Genomic DNA, 24672 nt, shown 5'->3' on the forward strand with positions numbered 1-24672 from the left:
TATTAAACTTCTGACAACTCTGATTTGAATTTGCTTTGCAAACAAACTCATTGTGAAATAATGCTTTGAGATGTGGACATAGCTACATAGGGTCTTTCCTTCCCAAGACCAGAAGTTTTCACAACAGGTGAATTTCACTTCGGGCTTACGGCTGAACAATTTTGCGACATATCTGAAGAGTTATTGCTCTTGAAAATATGCATGCAAATATGCTTGTTTCTGTAAAGCTACATCTTGGGAAAAAAGTGTAGTTTTATATTCTTAAAATTCTTTTTGTCGCTGCTGTGTGTAGAGATTGCAGAATTAAATATGCATTTTCTGAGAAAGAACTCAAATGACATAAGGTGCCCTGTCATGCACAGTTTTGATTAAAACAGTGAGAAAGCTGAAGTTGTTCAGGAATGGTGGCCTAAAAGAGAAAGAGTAGAACACTTCAGAAATCTGTAATAACATATGTTATCTGGATTTGAAAAAATTTGTATTATCTGAAAATCAGAATTGCATGCCCTATTTCGTATCTAGTGTTCCATATTTGACTTCCAGTTTGAACAGAGATGAAGCACCAGCATAGCTTGACAATTACCACTATTGCTGACTAATGAGACCAGTGCAATTCTTTATGGCAGATTAAGAAAGAATTTATTTAAAATAGCTTCCTGAGAGCTGTGGCTTTGCTCAGGAGCACAGTGGATCCCCCTGCAGTGTAATGGAGTTGGAAGTATGTTCCCTCCTAGTGCACTGAGAATCCATTTGCAGCTCAGAGTTAAAATGGGGATTATATTGCCTAACTACAACTGTTTGTATAATTAGCAGAGATTAACACTGTTAATTCTCTTCAGGGAAATGTTCTGCTGCTGCTCTAGATGTCCTAGCTAATGTATTTCGTGATGAACTCCTACCACACATCTTGCCACTGTTAAAGGAATTGCTCTTCCACCCTGAGTGGGTAGTTAAAGAATCCGGTATCCTTGTTCTTGGTGCAATTGCTGAAGGTAAGGCAACAGTTCATATCAGGTTGCTGATTTTTAAATTGATTCTAAAGTAGCTTGTGTGAACATACTAATGCAAAAAAATGTGTGTCCTTAGCTGGTTTGGTTTTGGTGATTAATCTCTTCCATCTACTGATAGGTGACTACAGTTACTTTATTTTTAATTTTCAAATTTATGCATATTTGAGAGGCTAAACAGATTACATAATTTCTTTTATTTCTCATTTTCTAAACATTACAGTATAGAGGTGTTGATGTCTCTCAAAATACTAGCTTGATTTCATAGAAGATAAGTATTTAATAAATTTTATCTTTGGATTTTAAGTGTTTTCAGAAATGGAGAAGACCATTCCTGTGACTTCAGTACACTAAGATGCATTTTTTAGATGGTCCTCCAATTAAAATAGGCTAACTTCCATTCTTATTTACTTACAGTCTTGCTTGGCTTTTGCCTGAAGCTCCAGCATCTCTGATCTCTCTCCATTTTGCAAGCTGAAGAAGTAGATTTGTGTTCATGCCTGGATTATCTTTTTTTTCCCCTTACTGTCTAATGAACATAGTTTTTTTTACAGTTAATAGAAAAGTTTTAGTTGGTTTTGATATGAAGTCCAGCGAGGTGGAAGTTAGTACTTCTGGCAAATCTCAGTGTCTAATTGCCTTTGCTGACTTGAAGAGTGCAGCTTTTATTCGTGGTCAATATTGGTATGATTTTAGGAAAAATGAAGAAATTTGAATTTCTTAAGGAATCCTTTCTCATGTGATGATTTGTTGTCAAGACAGTCTTTCTCTGCTTGGTGTTTTCTTCCTTTTTCTGAGTAGACTGAAGTAGGAACTTAAAGCTTTAGAAACTTTATTTGTAGTACTTGCTGTACTGCATTCAATAAAGCATTTCTGGAGATTGGGGAAGCACTGAAGTAGAAATGTAATTGAAAATAATGTAACTTTAATTGATGATGCAATTGTTGTCTAATAATTTTAATATTTTCATTATTATGCAGTGTTATAATAATTATAATTATTATTTATGTAAGAGGAATTTTTTTAGAACCCTAAAAAAATATTTTAGTTGCTTTGTTAAAATATTTGTATTTTTAATTGCATGTTGTGTTCCTATGTGATAGAGAATGAAAATATGTCTCTCATAGTGAACAGAAAACAGTGGAATTTTTCATTATTTCTGGTACTGCAATAGCTATATTTTTCTTTCCAGGCTGCATGCAGGGTATGATTCCATATCTTCCAGAGCTAATCCCTCACCTTATTCAGTGCCTCTCTGACAAAAAGGCTCTTGTGCGCTCCATTACATGCTGGACTCTTAGTCGCTATGCACACTGGGTAGTTAGTCAACCCCCAGACACATACTTGAAGCCATTAATGACTGAGTTGCTAAAGCGTATCTTGGATAGCAACAAGAGAGTACAAGAAGCTGCCTGCAGGTAAGCCAAAGCTTAAGCAAATGTCACTGTCCATTACACTGCTTTTTTTCCCATAGGAAGCTATTTTCATGCCCTTATCAGTCAATGCATGACTCCATTTCTAGCTCTTAACTTATTCTTCCTCTTAAATTAGAGTAGATGCAACTTTCTCCCAAATTGTAATAACATGAAAAAAGTTAATGTCTATTTCTCTTATGCAGTTTGTTTGCAGAGTATCTAAAACACCAGCTTAAAAAATTTCTTGTATTAAGTTAGCTGTTTGCAACACTTACTTTCAATATTGCTGTTTCATTGACCAGAAATTTGGTCTTTTTTAAAAATGTCTGTGAACAAGGTCAGAACTGAATACAGTGGAAAGCTGTCCTATCGTTAGATTACTTAAAGTATTTGTACTTAGCGTTACCAAAACATTTTGCTTATGATTATTTCAAGGGATATTATCTTTCTCTTGAAATGAGGTGTTGGGAGGTACAATGCCCTTCTCCTCCATGTCTACTTCTTAAAAAAAAATTGACTGCTTAATTAATGGATGCAACATTAATGGAATGGGAATGTGTGCACCCCCTTGTGCGTCAAAAAAATTTACATGTCAGTTTTTGTCAGACTGGAGTGTACTCAGCAAGCTTTCAATGTTTCTTCATGAAGCAGTTACATATGCCTCTGAACACCTGAAACATAATAATAGCAGTAGTAGTAGTAATAATAATAATCCTAATGGCAGCTACCCCCAAATGTCACTAGTGCCTAAGGAGAGTGATGAGTTCAGAGTTCTTGGGCTAAGCTTTGCTCTAAAGGAAAATATATCCTTGCCTGAGGAAGATACAATGACTTTGTGAAATGTACTTAATAAGATTTAGGAATTAAACCCTGTTTCCTTTTTGTCTCCAAATGTCTGCAAAAATTTGGCTAACAAGTTTGGGTAGCTTTAACGTCTTTTGTCTTTATTCTATTAAAAAAACCCCAAATGGAAAACCCAAGAAACCAAACAAAACAAACAAGGAACCAAAAAAAATCCTCAAAGGAGACTTTTCCACTTCTCCTCAAACTTTCCTTGTCCAGAACATGGCTGAAAATCTGCATTTAGTCAAACACAGCTGTGTTGTGGTGTAGTTAAATAACCTCACCTGGTGCTTATGATAGATGTGCAATGGGACATGGAAACCAGGAAATCTAGAATGGAAATACTAAAAATTACAGTACACTTGATTTTTTTTATTATTATAAGTCCATTGTCAGACATGGAGTGTGTTTTGAGATACTTTCTTTTGAGCAGAAATTCACTAAAATTACTGTTACAACTAAAAATAAACTGGGAAACTTCACTGTAAGGAAAATGTAGTTGTCACAAGTCAAAACGTATTTATTAGCTTTTTTAATTGTAAGGAAATACAGTGAACCTTCTTGAAAACAGCAAAGAGCTTCATCCCAGCACTGAGTAGTTGCATACATTGTTTATGTCTACCAAATTGAAGATTGAACACAGGATACTGTATGTTTTTGTTCCTAAATTCAGTATGCTAGCAGATTTCTAACATTCACTTCTGTACTTTCAAAAAACTGCTTCTTGGTGGCGACACACAGAATGATATTTTACTGAAAGACATTTATTTTCCTGCTCAAGCTGTATGCCTTTCTGAAAGAATACTTCATAATAAAATAAAAAATAAATAGTTCAATAAATAAAGTAAGAAAGCTAGCTATTTAGAGCTCACAGTTCTCTTTTGTTAAAAAAACTGCATTTCTCTATTTGGTAGCACACAGTGGAGTGTTCATCTCTTGCAGTGGTGCATGCATTTTAGTGCAGATACTAGCTAATAATAATCTTATTGAGAGAGCTAGGCCAGTATATCTTCAATAGCTCAATAATTTTTTCCTTAATGTTTCTCTGAAGCGGTGTCTCTGGTGTGGGGGAATTTTTTTTATTTTGTTTCATTTTGGATGGGTTTTCTTAATGCTGCTGCTGAAACACTGGACAGATAAGCTGAAAAGTATCTATGATGTCATGATGTATGCTTTGACCAAGAGCAGCTAAAACTGTTCATCCTCTGTATTGGTTTTAGTTTTCCATGTCTTTTTATGTATTTTTCTATGTCGTGAAAAACTTACAGTACAAGGTGATGTTTGCATTGTACTGGCACAGCAGCATCAAAATGGCTAGGTGCAGCTACTGCAAACATTAAAGATAGTGGTCCATTTTTAATTTAAATAATCAGCTTTTGTGGTGCTTCCTTCTATTTTAGTTAGTATATTGTAACTGTTTGGCTAATGCTTTTCTTTTAAGTGGGGCACTCCCTAAGGAATTCTATGGCAATACTTTAAAATTTTGTTCTTCACAATGTAAGAGCTGGATCCTTATGGGGGATTTTGTTAAAAAAGATCAAAGTTATTTAAGTACCACCTTTTTGGAAGTATATCTTACATGAATTTGAGGACTTAAATATAGCTTTATGTTTAAACAGATAGAGGTTAAGTAGGGCATTTGGGGGGTGTCTTGCTTCATTATTTCCAAGGTACTAACCTGTTTTATTGTCCTTCAGTGCCTTTGCTACTCTAGAAGAGGAGGCTTGTACAGAGCTTGTTCCTTATCTTGCATATATACTTGACACTTTGGTCTTCGCATTTAGTAAATACCAGCATAAAAACCTGCTCATTCTTTATGATGCTATAGGAACTCTGGCAGATTCTGTAGGACATCATCTAAATAAACCAGTGAGTATACTTTATGTTCTGTAGAAGGACTTACTATATTTTAAAAACTTGTTCAGTGTTTTTTGTAGTGTGCTTTAGATGTTATAAACCAGAAATGCTGATATTTCCATTTACCTTTTATTAGTACTACATGCTTACTGATAAAATACATAGACTTCACGTAATTCTCCCACTACACAAATATTTGCCATTTTGAGTGAACAATCAGAAGTGTGTGATTTGTTGTCAAATGTGCTGTTCGTCATGGTTTTCTACATGCTTCAAGTTTTTTTTAGCTCAGAGGAGATATCACTATAGATACTCCATTTGGACAAAGCACAGATAACACACAGGCAAATGTGGTGGGGTTTTTTTTAGTGTACACGTTTTAATTAGTAGAAGATGCACATGTCATGTATTTGCATCTTATGATGGTTATTGAGACTTGTTTTATTTCTCTATAGCACATCAAATTACATATATGTCCTAAAAAAAAAATATTTTTCATTGTTTCCATTTTACTTGCCATCTGCACCCCACAACAGCAAAGGACCTGTTTTGCAGTCTCTCTCTGAGCCTGGCAACCTTGATATTTTACAGTACCAGGAGGAAGCTAAATGGCAGCTCCTGATGAGGGTGGGACTTCGTTTAGTCAGTTAGAATTTTGTACCTTTGGACATAGCAAAAGCAGTTGCCTCTTTGGATATCTTCTGCAAGCAACAGCACTTTAGAGATGCCTTGCTTAGTGTCCTTGTGACTGTGGCTGTGCAGTGGCAAGGAATCCAGCTTTATATAGAAGGGCTAAGTGCCTTCTTCTCGAGAGATAGGAAATTACTTTCTTTGTGGATTGTTAGTTTGAGGAAGAAGTTTCAGAGAACTTGTGGTCATGGATCTAGGGTTATAGCATCAGGGCAGTAGAAGATGGTTGAGAATAGCAGATGGCACATGTAGAGCCACAATGTAAATATAAAAATGTTTTCTGCACGCCTTGTGGCAGTCAGATAGATAACCTGGGCAGGTATGCTAAAACCAAACCTGGAGGAAAAGATTCACTTTGTAAAGGTACTTATGTGCTTTAGGAAAAAATATCAAATGCAAATTGTAAAATCTAATATTAAAATATTTCTATGAATTGCAATAGTGATTGAATTATAGTACACCTGTCTGTTCCTTCATTTGAAAAAGTAGAATATATCTCGGTTCATTTTAAACTTTGAAATAGAATAGTATGCAGTAAAGTGTTTTAGCAGCATTCTCATTCTAAACAGGAATATATTCAGATGCTAATGCCTCCATTAATCCAGAAGTGGAACATGCTGAAGGATGAAGATAAAGATCTCTTCCCTTTATTAGAGGTAAATGTTAAAATGTGAATATTTTTTATAAAGTTTTCTAGAAACCAATTTTTTTACTAAAAGTGTTCCTCCTAGGAAACATGACTATGAAAGCGGACATTTTTAGCTATTTTCCATTAGGGAAAAAATATTCTGACCGTGGTAAGAAAATTTTATGACTGAATAAATATCCTTAGGTTTAGCAGAAATAATTTAAGGGTTTTTTCTGCCATTTTGGAGTGTTTTCTTTGATAGGATTCTTTTACTAAAAAAGGATTCTATCCTCCTTTTGTTCTTGTCTTCTCTCTCCTTGCTCTCCCTTCATCCCTCCATTAAAACTATTGTCAGACAAGCTGAAGGTATGAACCAGGCCATGTAGTTTAATGCTCTCTACTTGCTGAGTGTGAAGCACCTCTAGAGGAAAACACCTCTAGGAAAATTAGTTTTGTAGCTCTTAGGTTATATTGGGGCTTGTTTATGGTCAAGATACTGCATCTTAGTGTAAGTGCTGTCTGAACTCTTGTAACTGGTTTTGTATGCATTTTCTTGGCTAACTCTTAAGAAGATGCTGCTGCTGAGAAATTTTCTCAACTGGTGTACACAGGAGCATGTAACAACTTGTTGATAGTTGCCTTGGCTCAGCTAAATCAATACCGCCTTTCTAGGTTGTGTTTGCTTAATCAGTTAAATGTTGATGTACTTAAAATCCTAAGTTCCAAATTCCTTCTCCCAAGTAAAAGATTCTTCAGGCATGTGAAGAAAAGTAGTGACTGCTTTCTCTCTCCATTTTTTTTAATTCCAGTGCCTGTCGTCAGTTGCTACTGCCTTGCAATCTGGCTTTCTTCCATACTGTGAACCTGTGTACCAGCGCTGTGTAAATCTGGTGCAGAAGACACTTGCACAAGCCATGGTATTTTGCTATAACTATTCCAATGTTACTTCGCTAAACCAAAGTGTTAGCTATGTAAAATTAGAGATGTGCAGGGGAATTGAATATCTGCATGAAGGTGCAGTTCTGCAGCTTTTTCATTGTACTCCTGAGAAAATCTAGTATAATTTTGAAAATGTGTACTTATTTGTTGCAGTTGCATAATGCTCAGCCAGACCAATATGAGGCTCCAGATAAAGATTTCATGATTGTGGCTCTTGATTTACTCAGTGGTTTAGCTGAAGGACTTGGAGGCAACATTGAACAGCTAGTGGCTCGCAGCAATATCCTGACATTAATGTATCAATGCATGCAGGTGAGATGATAAGCTATCTGATCTACACATTTCCTTTATTCAGAGAATCAGAAACTCTTAGAGAATTGTAACTTTTTTCTTCCTCTCTTTAGGACAAAATGCCTGAGGTACGGCAGAGTTCTTTTGCTTTGTTAGGTGACCTGACAAAGGCATGTTTTCAGCATGTTAAGCCTTGCATCGGTATGTTTCTTTTACATGTTTATTAACTTGTTTTTCAAATGTCTAAGAGGTTGTATTAGCCATTGTTATGCACCGTGTCCTGTGGGTTGCCTTTTTATTGTGTGATACCTGGTAATTTTCTGCAAAAGTCTGTAGTCTTTTGTCCCTTTAATTGTATGTTAAGAAAGTATGTTCCTATTTTTATGGACAGTGCAAAAGTTCATTTTTCTTCTTTATTTTTATAGCTTTTTTTGTTCTACTTGAATTTATTTTTAAGTTAAAATATGTCTAATATAAATCCAGAAATGGAGTAGAGAATAAGGTTTCACTTTGTTTTTCTGCTTTTGAGATCTGTGGAAAGTAGCATCAGTGATACATTTCCACAATGTTTGGTCTTTCTTCCCACAGATAGTGTTGAGATGCACTTGCCAAATGAGTGTTTGGATAGGCTTGGAATTTAAAATTATTTGACAGATGTTATGGTGACCTTTTCAACTCACTTTTCTTAAAATTTAATCAAAGATGTAATTGCCTTCTAGTCTTTGTTGTTTTTTCAGAGGTAGCTGAATATGTGGTTATCCCAGTGATTTGGGGGATGTTCAGTCATATGATAAAACTAGTGCTTGTAGCTGTGGTTTTTTTCTTCTCTTCCTCTCTCTCCTCCCACCTGAGAAAGGGAAGGAGGGAAGATTTCTACATCAAAGTTACATAAACGCTTTTAGGAAAATTCTAAAATCATAATTGGAAAATATTTGAGTTTATCTGCTTAGGTTCTAAATTCCAGGTTAATCTGATAAATAGCTGGAATATAGCTGTTGTTAATCTGAATGTAACACTTTCCAAGTATTTAAATAAGCTTACATTATCTTTTTCTTAAACATCCCTTCCTTCCCCACCCTCCCCGCAATCCTAATGTAATGAGACAAGATGGTTTTATTGTATGATGAGTTTTCAAACTGTTGTTGTTTCCAGCTGATTTCATGCCAATTTTGGGAACCAACCTAAACCCTGAATTCATTTCTGTGTGTAACAATGCCACCTGGGCAATCGGAGAAATCTCTATCCAGATGGGTAAGATTTAATTTTTTTTTTAAATCTCCGTACACATTTGGAATTATTTGTCTGGGTGTTTTGGGTGAATTTTTTTTAAGTGATGCCTTTACATTAATATTTAAATTACATTTGTGATCCTTGTCCTTGTTAATAAGTTACATGTACATGTTCGGTTTACATTATGTATATTAATGGTCATTTTCTTCTATTTTTTTTAATTGTTGTTTCAGGTATAGAAATGCAGCCTTATATTCCAATGGTCTTGCACCAGCTTGTAGAAATAATTAACAGACCCAACACACCAAAGACGTTGTTAGAGAACACAGGTACCCAAAAAACAACCTGTACATGGTGAAGGGAATGAAAAGATTTTTTTTTTAATAATTATTTTTTGAAATTGCATAGGGGAGCCGCACCAGAACTGATTTTGTTATGTATTTGGCTTTTATAAGCAAAAGCAACTCTGTTTTGCACAAGCTCTTACAAGTCTCAGTCTTGCAGCAAATCATATATCTAGATTATAATTGCTTTCTCTTTTTATAACATTTATTATATCTATTTCTCATCTATTTAATCATTATTCCAGTTTTATTTATGTATGAAATATGACAAATGTATGCAGTAACACTTAAAACTTAATTTCTCACTGATTTTGATGTATGCATGTCCTTACACGTGTACTGTATATATATGTCTAATGTTGGGAAAAATATAATTGGCCTATATAAAACAATGAACTCTTTGACTTTACAAAAAAGTACACTTTTATTGTAGGATAAACTTACAATATCATACACAAAAATCTAGATCTGTGATGGCAGTTTTACCACAACATAACTGAAATAATGTTTCATTTCTGTTACCTGGTCACTTAGTAGCAAATTCCTGAAAAGAATTCAAATAATGGCATGCATATTTTATGTTCTGACTTTGCATTCCAAATTGGGAGTAATTCCCAAATGCCTTACTGAATTGGAATTTCTGAGGCTTGTTTCTTTTGCATTCATAGAGGGCTTGTTCTGGTATGAAAAGCACCTTCCGTACTTGAGCAAAAAACTATAGATAATGTGATGGGTTTATTGTTTACTATTTTACTAATTGAGGATTTTTTTTCCTTCTCTTTGAAAAACATTTTGTAAGCAAATGACTGTTTAGTTGCTATTTCTGACATGGTTGGATATGATGCAAGTACAATGGTTCAGTTATATTTTTGAGCAAATAAGAGATAATTTGGAGAGAGATTTTTCAAAGCATTTTTTTCTTTCTGTATTCTCTAAACTTAAAAGCTGCACGTTCTCTGCCCCTCTATCTCATTTAGTATGGAAGGTGAACTTAAAAGAAAATTTACCTAGTTTTACGGCATATCATAGGGACTATTTTTGAAAAGAAAATTTTGAATCAAATATCTAGATATTAAATACACCATGGAATAGTGTAATAGAACAGTATAATACTGTACTAGTATAACCGTATAAGATTTTCCTACCCCTGCCCTGATTCTCCTCCTCTGCACTGATGGATGTGTAATACCTGTAACTGAGAGGCATCCAATAGTTTTAAATGTATGTATGCTTCCATCATTAAGAGAATTTTTGGAAGCATCTGAACATTGATTTTTTTTTTTTCAATTATCTTAATAATTATTTTAAATGTGGATGGATAACTGCAAATAAATGTTGAGTGTGGTGTACTTATTACAAGTTTGTTGTGGGATATTTTGTTGTGTGCCACTACTATGTGCAAGAATAGTACTGGTTTTGCTGTAGTTTGCTGTGTAATTAATTATTAAAACAATTGTGAAAACACACTTCAACAGAGATTTTTGTTCCTTGTTCAGGCTGTAGCTGTAAGAATTTACAGATAAAACTTAAAATTGTATTTTCATTTGAACTTCAGTGAAGTTTTGTAAGATGCTAAAAAATTCTAGACACTATGGAAGTTGAGTAATACCAGTACATTAACAGTGAGCTGCATCACATGAAATTAGCATGTTTGAGACTACTAGTATATCCTACACCAAACTTTTATTTGAGAAAGCATCATCTGCTTTATTGCATGTTTCATGAAACTGTTCACAAATGCCTGTTAATTAGAGTGTTGCATAGTATGTCCCTTGAACATAGGTTTCCTTTTTCCGCTTCATACAAATCTGCTGGATTTTAGTATTATTCATGTATTTTGCTTCAAGTAATTCTGATACATTATTCCCCACCCTCTCCTTTTTCTAAAGATTAATCTTTCGTGAGTTGAGCAAACACCATTAAAACACATTTGCATCATTGTACTTTCTTTGGTCTGTCCCTCGGAACAAAGAACCAAACTACCTGATCATGTGGTGAAGCAATTTTGCTTTTTGTGTGTCCTCATGCTTTGGTATCAGAAGTCAGATTCTTGTACATCTTATGAAGAAAATTTTTGTGAGCAGGAGAAGTACTAGGATTGATGAATTAATGTTCTGCAGTCAGTTGCTTTGAGTTAGCAACCATTTTAAATTAAATTGTGAGATTATGAAGAAGACATAAACATTTGAGAAGTGTTCCATCCATTTAGGATTTTCAGACAGACCACAATATATTTATGTAAAAGTATTTGGAAATGTATTTTTACTGATAGATTAGGTCTATAGAAACCTTGAATTCTAAATATTGGATAAAATAAAATGTTTAGAATACTTGATACTAATACTGAAAATTATTAATTTCCTTTTTAAAAAAATATCCATTATAGTACATTTCAATAAAAACTTCAAATGTGTAGAGGTAAATTTACTGTAAATGATTACTCTGAAGAGGGACCGAATGACTGCTTACATCAGAGAGCCTTTGAATTTAAAATTGTGTTTTTGGTGTTCTCTCATACTTCTTTAATTTTTTCTTTTACCTTGGAGAGTATACCATATATGTTGCTGCCTCTTATTTAGGGGGTGGTAATAAACAGCACTGGTGAAATCTTATGTTTATTATCATACACAGATTCTGTTGGTTTCTGTTTCTGAGTTATTTGTTGTTTTTTCTTTATTTTTTCTCCTCCCCCCTCATTTGCTCATGTCTTGGTTGGCGTTTGGTGGTGTATAACCGTGATTGCGTTACCTTAGCAATAACAATTGGTCGTCTTGGTTACGTTTGTCCTCAAGAGGTGGCCCCCATGCTACAGCAGTTTATAAGACCCTGGTGTGTATTATTCAATCTTTTTTTTTTTAATTCATTTTTCTTCACTCTCTTTCTTTCTTTCTTTCTTTCTTCTCTCTATCTCACTTTTAGATATATTTTCAGTTGGTTACAAAATCTCAATCCTTAATCATTGCCAACCATGTGACTAATCTTGTCCTATCAGGTTTGTGAGTTTTTAGTAGCACCGTCATGTATTCTTTATGTTGTGGCTAACGACTAATTTATGCATGGGATAAGATTGTCACATGCTTGCTGTGTTAAAGCTTGACTATGAAAGAGCATTTTAAAATCCACCAGAATGATAATACAATGCATGCAAATATTGTAAAATTTTTACTGTGCATTACCTAAAATTCAGTCTGAGGCTTGAAATGCTGTAAGGAATATATGTTTATAGATTTGTTACATATAAAATAGCTTGCTTGCTGCTGTAAAAGTTCAATAACTGTTCTGTAAGTGGTATCTGACATAATTCATACTGTGACAGTATTTTATGTTCCGCTTCTAATAATGATAGTTTCTATAAGTATTTCAGATACATGTTTCTTTTGTATTTAATGGAATAGAGGTCACACTTTCTGACTACAGTATAACAAAAAGCCAGATTCTGGAGGTGATGCCTAATGGTATTATGCTAGTAAAAACTGTGCAACAAGTGTTTTTCTAAGTGTTAAAAATTGTGTTTCAGATAATCTTATCAGTGTGACTTATTCCATCAGATACTGTCATCTAGTTTTGACTTGGTTGAAGAAAAGTAAGTGATATAAGTTTTGCTTTCCAATTTGTTAGGTGCACCTCTCTGCGAAACATAAGAGACAATGAGGAAAAGGATTCAGCATTCCGTGGGATATGTACCATGATTACGGTCAACCCCAGTGGCGTAGTCCAAGTAAGATACATTAATAGATGCTAACTTTTCTTTACTTACGTGAAATTTAGTGAAAGCTGTATATGGAGTATGAAAAAGTTTACTTTGAAGAGATTCTCTGCAGTACGTGATGTAGCTTTATTTTGAAGTCAAGGAGCCCAAAATGTTTATATTGTGAATGATGTATGTCATGATCCTTCAGTAATTGTCAGCTAAAAAGGAAAGAGGAGAAGTACTGTTAAAATGAGTTTTTCTATTTTACTTGCAATGAATATGTAAATAATGAACTTCGATTAAAATAACTGTATTTTGATACTTCTGTCAGGTTGTGGTCAGGATCTGTATGCAAATATAAGGTAGAAGTTGACATTCTTAGACCCATTTTCCACATGTAACCTAGGTTTTTTAAACAAGAACAAAACAAAACCAGTAACCACCCCTTTGTTCTTAACACTTGGGTAGGGAATATTCTGTTTCTGTTGGATCAATTTTTCCAGGAGTCAGCGTGACAATGAACATGCAACTCTTTAAAAGAAATGGTACAATTGAAGAATAGAATATGACTTGATCTTTAGTCTCCACATCTCTAAAGTAAAGCTGTATCAATGTAATGTTTTTTAAGAAGAAAACAAAATTGATCTTTCCCTTTTCTCTGCCTGGAATTCTTCTTCCTGAAACATAAGAATTGAGCATTTGCCTTGTTCTGAAATGTGTGGTTCCTTTCATTTTGGCCTTATTCTGTACTTTACATTGCAGTCTTCTATTGTCTGTGCAATCGCATAGCTTACAGAGAGGGGTTAAATAAGGACCCATTTCATTAACTCATCTTTTCTCTCTAATCATCCTCAGTTCCTATTTCTTGCATTAGCAACACTATTTTCAAAGACTGGTGTTCTGTTGGTGTGGGAGGAGGTAATGCATGACAGCAGATGAATGGGGTATAGGGATTTTGAAGTGGCTTTAGTTTTGAACCTGTATGATAAATGTTCTCTGTGTCCCAGAAAAAAATTACTTTAAGGAATAAAACAGATTTTTTTTCCCTGACTGGAAATGTGTGAGAGATACATTTGTTGCTTGTGAGTAAAGGAAGTAGATAGTGCATTTGTAGGTGTACTGAAAGAATTAAAGTTATACTAGTGTGGTGCAGAGGGGAGAGTTATGTTTGTTTTCACTGTGGTTTAATCTGAGATACTCAGCAATTTCTGTAGCTGAACATTTAGGCATGCAGTAATTTATCATTGTCTGAATTAAGTGGAAAATAAATACATAAAAGCAAAAGCAGTTGTAAATTAGGATCAAAGACCATCCACTTCACAGAACGAACATCAAGCATTGTTATCAGATGTATAAATTGAGGTTTCTAACCTATATGATTGTTTAATCTTGTAGGACTTTATTTTTTTTTGTGATGCTGTTGCATCATGGATTAGCCCAAAAGATGATCTTCGAGACATGTTCTGTAAGGTAAGGTTGCTAAGATAGTTGTTTATCCTAGTGGTAGTTGTTTTACATCCTCTGGTTTCTTTCTTTCTGTTTCACTTTCTAGTAAAAGTGCTTTCTAGCACTTACTGTGTTTGTGGTCATGGAGACAAAGCAACATGAAAATCCTGACTTAACCTATGTCTTCTTATATGCATTTGGGTTATTCCAAACTTTTAAAAATAGTTGCAAATCACTTAAGGTGTTTTTTGAAGTGATAATGATCCTCAAACAGCTTTCCAGCCTGCTGTGTTTTTCCTGCATTTGCAAGAACAGGCAAGTTTATACTACATGTAAGACTTTTTTTTCAGGAAATGAGATTTGTATGGTTCGAGACTGTTTTTTGCCACAAAGATGGCTACTTTATTTTGGAGACCTACATAAGTTTCAAATTAAAAATATCCTAGTCGTATCTTGTTTCTCGTAACTCCTGCTGAAAATAAGAGATTGCTTAATCCTCCTCAGAATCCCTCTTGGTTGAGTAAGTTTCAAGAAACTAACATGCGGTTATACCAAAGAATGGGTATAAGAATTTGCTTATCCCTAGGCAAAGCATCAGTAGAATTTAAACTAAAGGACTGTTTGCCTTGTATTGAGTTAGTAAAAAACAAAAACGCCTTACCCAGAATGCACTACACTGTATTTTGGCACTAGTGTCTTACATTAAAAAAAAAAAAAAGAGAGAAAGTGATTTAACTCACAAGCTCTGAAGTGAAATCCCCATTTTCAGGAAGTTCTATGTCAAAAGTAAGGTTCATGATATTCTTAAAGCAAAAGTTTTTTGCTTTATTCATAAGTACTTATATTCATGGATAAGTACTTCATAAGTACTTATTCATAAGTACTTATTAGTCTCATGGATTGGTATTGGCACTTCTTCTTCAATTAATGACATGTGTGAGCATCAAATCAGAAACTAGAACTTTTTTATCCCATCTTTAAGAGTAAAGGCAGAAATCTTGCTGTCCTAGTTAGTCTCTCAGATAACCGGCTTCCTTCCAAGGAACATTAGATCTAGAAAAGGTGCAGCTATGAGTATTCAAACATCAACAGAATGAAACAGCAACTACAACTTAAAAGGGGGTCCATGATAGAGTCTGTGATGATTGACCAAAGCAGTCTCACTTGCATGTTTTTGCATCAATCCTTAGGCAGGTTAAACTTTTTCAGATCCTTCCTAAGTGATCCGTTTGGGAAACAATGCATTCAAATCTAAACAGAGTGGTTCTTGGTCGCTTGGCAAAAGGACATCCTTGCTTTTTTAAGCAAGCAATTTTAAAGTAGTTTTGTGGGATTTGCCTTACAGAAAAGGAGACAAAGCTTTCTTCAGTGATAACACATAGGGTTTTTAGACAACTTCTTCACAGGTATGTGATTGCTGTAGTACAAGTAGATGTTTTCAAACACTAATTATGACTTCGGGAACAAGGGAAATAAACTGGATTTATCCAGGTTTTGGGATTTTCTTTAAAATTTATTTATTCTTTAGTACTAGAACTGCAAGAGAAGATACTTTCAAGAGCATGGATAGATGAGCTGCCAGTGTCAAAATCTGACTCATAACCTTTTGTCTATCACTGAGCATTCTTAGATTTTTCAGCTGGTTAATATGAAACCATTTGGGTTTAGGAAAGAGCCTGCTTGTGAGAGGGAGAAAAGCAGTAAGTTCACTGGTTGCATGTAATGCCATTACCACTACATCTGTTTAAAAGCAGATCTGCTTGACAGTCTTGTGTTGAACTTGTTACCATGAGCCTGAATTTTGACATTACCTTTTATTTGAGGATGTGTTCATGACAGACTGTTCCACAATTCTTTACAGTGAATGTAAAAAGGGAAAACAAAACTTCATATTTTCTCATATTTTCTTGGTATAATTTTCTATGAGGAACAGTAATTCTTTCTGCTTTTGTCCTTTCTAATGTTTTGCTTTTACTTGCTGTTTAAAGGTGTAACATACTAAGATTTTTTTTTTTTTAATAGCGTAATTTCATTTTCAGGTAGTTTATTACATCCAACAGTCCAAACAGAAACCTGTAGATTATTTGTTTTCCTCTTTCACTGGATTTTGAATGCCATTAACTGTGGATCCCTGTTATTTCAAAACAAAGAAGGTTTTAAGAGCTTCATTTTTAGTGAAGTTGTCTTAGAGGTTCTATGCAGAAAACAGAGTTCTCAAAGATTTTATATTTGTCCTAGAAATTGACAGGTATTCATTCTATTAAAAGATGGCTGCCGTTTAACTCAGCTTCCCACAACATACTTCACATCTGTTAAAAAATAAATATGAATAGAGTAGTCTTAAAATATATGTCAGATGGATGGATGGATGGATGGATGGATGGATGGATGGATGGATGGATGGATGGATGGATGGATGGATGGATGGATGGATGGATGGATGGATGAAAAATGAATTGAAAAAATTTATAGTTAAACATTCTAAAATGGCTTAACCCTAGGTTTTAAGTTACCTATTAAAATATATATAAATACGTATACATACACTACTTTCTTTGGGTTCTTTATGTATTCTTTATGTCACCTTTAAAGAAATACATTAGAAAGACCCTGCTCTACTTCTTTGCTTCTTTGTAGCATTTCAGTATGATATTGAAGAATTCAAATTGCCACATGTACAACTCAGCAGTTTGTGGCTTACAGCATATGAGGCTAGTAAATAATGTAGCCTCTATTTTTTGCTTATTTTGACTTCCCCTTTCTCATTTGTAGATTCTTCATGGATTTAAAAATCAAGTTGGGGATGAGAATTGGAGGCGTTTCTCTGACCAGTTTCCTCTTCCCTTAAAAGAGCGCCTTGCAGCTTACTATGGAGTTTAACCTCATGCACTGTAGCTGCAGTCCCATAATTAGAGGTAAGCACATGAGTCTTGCTTGCCAGAGAGAACTGGGACTTCCTCCCTGTTTGCATCATATGAAACATCATTACTTCATCAGTGTAGAATTGCTGAGCTACTACTTTGTATATGAAGGAAAGAAAGAAGGGATGATAATATACCTAAATGATGGGGATTGTAGCAAAAGCATTTGTCTCATTTTTTCTATTGTTACAGAGAGAGAAAGAAAGAAAGAAAAACTGAGTCTATGATACACACATTAGTTTATCAAGAAAGTTGAAAGTATAGGTATGACAAAGTGCTGGTTCAAGTTTAATAAGCAAAGTGATGAATATAATCCTCAAGTCTTCGTACTAAAGACACAGGCTACCTTATATGTTGTGAATTAATAGATGGCAGATGTGGTCTAAGAGGGAATACTCTACTAGGATAAGAAAGCAGGTTTGTTAACACACTAGCTGTGAGAAGTCTCATGGCCTCCTAACTACACACTAAATGATCTTTCCACTGAATAAAGAATGCTATGCTAATAACTACAGTAACTGTATAGCTTGATGTTTGGGGGAGTCTGATATGTGTTTATTATTGCCATGTTTCATTTTTTGTGTCAACTTAGAATTGTTAGACACTTGTGTGTGGAGAATGATTCAGTTTCGACAAAGAACAGTGAAAATGGATTCCAGAGTACCTCTATTATTACACCACCTTGTTTGTATGCTACCTGTGTATGCTGTATAAAGCAAATTTCCCATGTGTGATACTGTGAAGAGATTATTGTATTACCCAAAAAAAGAGAGAATTAAATTTATTCTTTTAGTCTTTATACAAATTTGATACTTTTAGTAGAATTTTTGTATTAAAATTATGAGAGTGAGTCATGCAGTTCTGTTTAGTGTTGGAATGGACAATTAGTGTTTAAAATTCAGCCTAAGATTTTTTTCAAAGTCAGTGTCATAAAATTACGTGTTTGATCAGAACAATGGATTAAAAATAAAACAGCTACATACTTATCAATGAGAGTATTTTAGTTCTGACATGAGGATGTTTTCTCTTCCTGATGAAAAGGAAACAAAAGTGATAAAATCCACCATTGTTCTCAGTTTCAACTGCAGAGAAGGTATGGCTATCTTGTTTAATCCACTCAGAAGAGAAACTGCTAGGTCAGGTGCAGATATGTTTAATATTCTTTTTCAATATCATAACTACCTCATAATTTTGTGCTAAAAATGGAAAAACTGGTTAGAATATATAGGGTGCTTTTATCTTAAATCTGAGTTTAAGATAAATTCCACAATAGTGGAATTGTCAATGTAGTTTGAAAGCATGTATTGTTGTTTCATGAATAGTAATTTATCTAATACAAATGGGCTGGTTTCTTAGCAGACTTAAAAGGGAGCATTAGGCATAAATTCATTTTTAAGTTAGAGGTTGGCACTTAGTGCTTGAAAAAGACTCTGTTTATGTACCTATCTGCCAGAGGTTCCAGGTAAGATTTAATTATACCATTATCTTTTCCCTTTACAGGTCCTTCAGTCTGGGAGACTATGAGGGAGCCTCTGCACCCAGGGAAAATGTTACCCTTTACTGGGGGGAAGGGTAAACCAGTAGGGAATACAGTACAATCCCAACCCTACTGGGAGGGGCGGGAGGGAGGTGTTGCCGTCACTGTATTAAGTCGATGTTGGGAAATGTTTTAACATCTGGAGCCTTTGTGGGTGGAAATCTGTCTCCTATTACACCTCTGCACTGGATGTGAAGAAGAAAAAAAAAGAATCTAGTCACAAAACAGCACATTCTGGAATATTATGGGGATTTGTACCAAAATAAGAAACCATATAATTGAACCATAGGGATACGTAAAGAGGAAAAATATTTTGCGCACAATAAAGGAAACCTAAGAATGGGGGTCACAAACAGTAAAAGGCTTTCTTTTTGGTTTTCTGTTTTTTTAAGTAAGGGTTTTCTACATTATTTCATTCTGCTTGGGGATACCTAGATATTTGCATGTTAATGAAGAACTACACAAACGAAGTTAGTACAGTTAAAATGCAGCTTGTGTCTGTATTAGGAACAGGCACTTGCAGTGTACAGTATAGAAACCCCATCATAAAATAATAAAGGTTAACTGGGACAAAATGAAGCAACCTGCTAGCTGCCAAATAAGTCACTCCTATCATTTTTGGGGTAAAGAGAGGTACACTGCAAAGGAAAGATTGACATCTTAATTTTTACGTTAAGAGAAACAACCAAGGTAGTGGATATGATTTTATTATTGTACTCTGTTAGTTTTGATTTCTAGAGTAAGGCATTATTCCTAACTTGCAGTTTAAGGTTCAGGCATGCGTTCTGGCTCATAGTGATCAGAAGTAATTTTAATTAGTGGGAAAGTAGCATGCTTGCATCACATAGAGTGAAATTGGTATACATTTACCTATGTTGCGCCAGTTTTGTGTTGCAGTTTACCAATTCAATATAGCCCTAAATTCAATATAACCCTGCATTTAAAATTCCTTTTTAAGATTCAGTGGAATTTATTTTTATTAAGAATATAGATATAAAGTACTGTAGTTAACAATTAGGCCTTGAAATACCTTTTTAGGATCTGTTAAGATTAAGATTGATATTGTATTGTGTGTAACCTGCACAATGTGGAAAGCTGATATAGCTGTGCAAAATTTTTGCCTCTGTGCTGTCAGTGTGATGTGCTTTCTGCATGGTTATATACTAGTGATTTTATCAGAATCTCTAAAATGAGTTACATGGTAAGACCCGTTAAAGGCTGCATAAGTGTTAGTTGGCACGTAAAGACAATTGTAGAAGTTGATGACAAGATTGCTATATTTGTGTTTATTCCCACTCAACGTATTATCTTCTACGCTTTCTTTTTGTTCAAAGCATGATCTTAAGAGATGTTTAAGTTAATGGATGTAATGCAGGGTATCTACACTGTATCGGCGCATGTTGGTGGCCCTTTGTGATGTAGTTAAATGCACAAGGGTGCAAGTTTAAAGCTACAGAGTGAAAGTTGGTTTGGATCCTCTTCATTTCATTTGTTTAGCTTTTCTGTTGTGTTTTTTTTTTCTCTACTTACATGTATTCCTGTGAATAAATCCTTGTTAAGTTAACGCTTTACTTTTCCTTCCATGTGTATTTTCTTATGTACTGTGAATGTGAAATCCTAACTGGTACACTTGATCTTGTGTCCATCTGAAAGTGGCAAGTCTTTATTAATTTAGATTGCCTAAAGAGTATCCCATGATGATAAAGGAAAATGGAGAGATTTTTAGCTCTGCTGGTCAGAGGTGAAGCCACACCTTTCCATTTTTCAAGTGCTGCATTATTAATCTGCAAAACAAAATTAAGCCATAACAGCCTTTTTGTAGATTTAGTTTCTCACCTTTGCATTGCAGAATGGATACTGGATAACAGTTTTTGGTTTAGTTGGTGTTTTCTGATTTTTTGTGGGGTTTTTTTTTTGGTTTTTTGTTTGTTTTTTGGGGGGGTGTTTTCCTTTTTTCTTTGTTTTTCTTTTTTTAATTTTTATTTTTTGTTTTATTTTGTTTTGTTGGTTAGTTGTTTTTTTGGGGTTTTTTTGTGTATTTTTGGGGGGTCGTGGAGGAGGTTGTGGGTTTTTTTCTTTGGTTTGGTTTGGGATTTTGGGGTGGTTTTTTTGTTATTTTTGGTTTGGTTTGATTTTGTTTGGTTTGAGGTTTTTTTGGTTGGGGCTTTTTTAAGAACTTGCTCTTCTTTGCATGGTTCTGTTCTTTGACTGTTGAATGATTTAGCTATTGCACTGAAGTTCGAGCTGTGTGAGTGTGAACTTTAAAATGCTGTTTAAAGAGTTTAGACTTTTTTTCTTTTTCAGTGCATGATCACATGCATGTTTTGTGTCCTGTCCGCATCCACCCCACCTGGTTTTTTTTGGCATTGCAAATTTTAGGGGATTATGCCTGAAGCACAGTTTGGACATGTATTGTATGAAATATATTTGATAATGCCAGGACATAGTATTCATTCAATTTGATCAAAATTGCATGTGATGACTTGCTTTCAAGTTACTTTACTTTGATAGCAAACCAAAAATACCTTCTCAACTAATAATTCTGATAAAAATCAGTAAAATTGAATTTAAAAAATTTAATTTGAAAGGGAACATCCCTGCCCAACATCTAGCAAGCTGGGATGTTCTTTTAGACCCAAACTTGCTTTAATTTTAAGTGTGTTTGAACATTAAGGAAGAGTTTCAGAGAAATGACATTTAAAAGTTTGTAGAATAGAAAACCTACCCAAATCATACAGTAGCATAACAACTAAAATCTTCGTTTAACTAAACTTCTTAAATTTCAGGAAGCCCCTTTAACCAAATAAAACCACTCCACCTCACCTTGCATTAGCTTAGGATGCCACTTTTGTACATATTTGTTTTAATACATACTTGTACAGATGTGAACTAATCTGTTATGACAACAAGGAAAATAATTTAAAAGGGCAGGAATAACTAGTACAGGAATAAACAAAATAGTGTTTTGTATCAATAAGTTCTCTCATGGTATATTTTAAAGCAAGTAAACCATATTCCCAATGCATAATATAGTGCAGAGATTTGCAGAATCCTTTTAGGGTGTAATGTGAGGTAAGAGAAGTTCTGAAACAGCATTAATATTTAAAATTGAATTATTGCATCATGGGATATATAAAAAGCATCTTAATTCTTGTGGTGTAGTCTTGACAGTTCTTGAATGTTGACTGGATGTTCTGGTAGAATTGTGAGTTTGTCTTTGTTACATTCCAGTGTTTCTGCCTCTTGGCATGCTAAAAGCACGGCTTACTTCATTTGCTCCTTACACACTGAAAAAGTGCTGTTAGTGTGCTAAACTACAGAAATAGCCGCTGCTATGTAATGGTGTAGATTTTTCTACTTGAATAATTTTGTTGTAGGAACCTCAGGAGGTCAGTGTTTACTGTTTTTATATATGCCTTTTTCCTGTTTTGAGTTTCCCTTTTTGAAGGATTCTGAGAGTGAAAAAAAGCTGCTGATCAACCTAAGTTGGTAACAGAAAGTGTATTTAAAATCCTTATAAATGCATCTTTTTGGCAGTTCAAAATTGCTGTTAAATTAGTCTTAAGTGAAGTTCAATATTAAATTTTTTTCATAACACAGTCAGGAAACCACTCATTTCATTTTGGAAAACAGACTAGTTCATTATTTTAACCAGCGCAAGCAAAAGTAATCAGTTTTGTATTTTTTTCCAAAGTTTGATTTTTTTCTTAATCAGTGAGTATGTATATATTTAAATTGTAAGAAACTAATTCTTATGCTTTAGTTCATTGCTTCTTGAAGCTTGTACTCAGAAAATCACTTTTAGAAGAATAGATTAAAATTTGTAATCATTATAATTTTTAAAAGTTATGAAGTAGCATAAATTTTGTGACTAATATTGATACACACTGTGATTTTTTTTTTTAGGACTTTCATGTTAGCATCAGTCTTAATTACTTATATTGCATATATTGTATAATAGTAAAATGTATATTTTAAAACTTCAAGTGGCTTTCCTCAAGCAAAACTCAACGCTACTTAGAAATATTCAAATACTAGCTTTATCTCAGGTGAATACTCTTGTACCCTTTTTGTTCATAACACATGCTTATAAAAATGTGTTGTAATTTTGTCAGTTTATGTATTTCATTTAGGCAGCTCCTCTTGTCTTAAACTTACTCTAAATTAACCTTCTACTGTGGGACAATAATGACTTTTGCTTCACCTATATTATTCATATTGAATGTATTAACAGATAAGGTGTAAAAAAAACGTTCTTCCCTTAAGGAGAATGCATCCATATTCTAACAACTGAATTATTTCTTTAAAAAATGCTTTAAATGCGACATTAAATTGGAAACTTTTTGCGTCAGATATTTTCAAGGAAAGAAGTTGTAACTTAACACTAACTGCTTCCATACTATATCTTTCATAAGGATGACAGAAAGCTTTTATATAGGGTCTAAAGTGTGACTTTTTATCTTAGATGAAGGTTAAACTCTACAGTGAAATGGCAAAACATCCTGCAGTTAATCTCAGATAGATTCTGATGTAGTTTGCACACATATTTGTTAAAATATTACGTAACCTCACCTTAAATAAATAAATCTTGTTCAGTAGCTATGTATTTCACTCAGCTATGCATTCTCCAGGATGATTTGTATCTATCAGTCTTCTATGTATTCTCCGGTAGAAACTACATTTTATCTGCCACTGATGCTTGCTCTTTGCACTTAATGGTTGGAGCAAGCCAGTTTTAAATGGGGAACTGAGGCAAGTACTCTTCTTACTTGCCTTGTATATTCTGCTAAAATAGTGATATTCACTCGCTTGAATGTACGTAAATGAGGGAAGTTTGAGATGACTCTATAGGATGAATCCCTGTGTGGTGTTACAGTATGTTTTAAGTAAGCCAAATCCACATCTCAAAGAATTCAGCACTTACAGTATAGTATCATTTTTCTATAAACTTGTTATGTTGTGCTACTTTCACTTCAGGTATCTACTTCCTTATTTCAAGTGAGCAACAAAATTAACCAGGTTTGGGTGTTTTTTGTGAGGACAGCAGTGAGAATGAAACAATTGGTATAAAGAGGTTTATTTGGCTGTTGAAATCTGCAGTGTAGTATCTTTTTTCGTGGAAAGAGATAGTCACGTTGTACATTGTCTGACTTAGTGATACTAGAGACTTCTAAAATTTTTAATTGGATGAATTACACAAAATAGTTTTAAATGAAGGGAGACCAGATCTTTCTGCTGACAACTTAGGTTGTATAAGTTTTGCTTGAAAGCTTTAAATCTTATGTTTCTGTATCTGCCACAATGTTGGAATGTTTCCTTCAAACATATCCTCCTGCAACCTCTCAAACTGTACTAAATTGAGTGATATTTCTTGAAGTCTGCCTATGTGCTAACAGAACTTCATTTTAAATAGAATATGGTTTTAATTTTTGATAAGCTGCTGAATTTTAAAAGAGTTTTTGGGGCCACCAAATATTTTGGATCATGCAGAGAATATATATTGTACTGTAGTAATTTTGTATTTACATTTGTATGATGTGACATAATAGATGTGAATGTTAATCACTGCTTGACTATGTTAATAAAGTTGTTGAAATATAGACGTTGCATTCCAATTTTTGATGAATGATTGAAATTTATTGTTCAATTTATGTTTTGCCTGACCCAGTAGTACACTCTTCTAATTCACATGTGTAGATTCTCGTATCTCTGAATTAAGGATTTTTGTTTTATCTGAAGGAGAATGGTCTTTGGATAATTTAATGTTAACTTAGTTTAGATACTTCACGCTGCTTGAGGGTAGATCAATTTTTAAAAAGGAGGTTTAGGCGGA

At 34.1% G+C, this 24672-nt stretch overlaps 1 protein-coding gene across 1 annotated transcript in view; it reads left to right on the forward strand.

Annotated features, from left to right (window-relative positions):
- TNPO1 (transportin 1) overlaps positions 1 to 20830 on the forward strand; it is a 69925-nt gene extending 49095 nt beyond the window's left edge. Inside the window, exons 12-25 of the mRNA XM_058823243.1 lie at positions 840 to 992; positions 2200 to 2425; positions 4963 to 5134; positions 6382 to 6468; positions 7250 to 7357; positions 7533 to 7691; positions 7784 to 7871; positions 8823 to 8921; positions 9134 to 9229; positions 11998 to 12073; positions 12863 to 12962; positions 14331 to 14405; positions 17154 to 17296; positions 18803 to 20830. Of these exons, the coding sequence (XP_058679226.1) occupies positions 840 to 992; positions 2200 to 2425; positions 4963 to 5134; positions 6382 to 6468; positions 7250 to 7357; positions 7533 to 7691; positions 7784 to 7871; positions 8823 to 8921; positions 9134 to 9229; positions 11998 to 12073; positions 12863 to 12962; positions 14331 to 14405; positions 17154 to 17261 (1547 nt within the window). The 3' untranslated portion in view covers positions 17262 to 17296; positions 18803 to 20830. The remainder of the gene's footprint in view (positions 1 to 839; positions 993 to 2199; positions 2426 to 4962; positions 5135 to 6381; positions 6469 to 7249; positions 7358 to 7532; positions 7692 to 7783; positions 7872 to 8822; positions 8922 to 9133; positions 9230 to 11997; positions 12074 to 12862; positions 12963 to 14330; positions 14406 to 17153; positions 17297 to 18802) is intronic.
- Positions 20831 to 24672: the final 3842 nt, after the last annotated feature.

Source organism: Ammospiza caudacuta, chromosome Z, assembly GCF_027887145.1.
Source record: "Ammospiza caudacuta isolate bAmmCau1 chromosome Z, bAmmCau1.pri, whole genome shotgun sequence".
Taxonomy (NCBI): Eukaryota; Metazoa; Chordata; class Aves; order Passeriformes; family Passerellidae; genus Ammospiza; species Ammospiza caudacuta.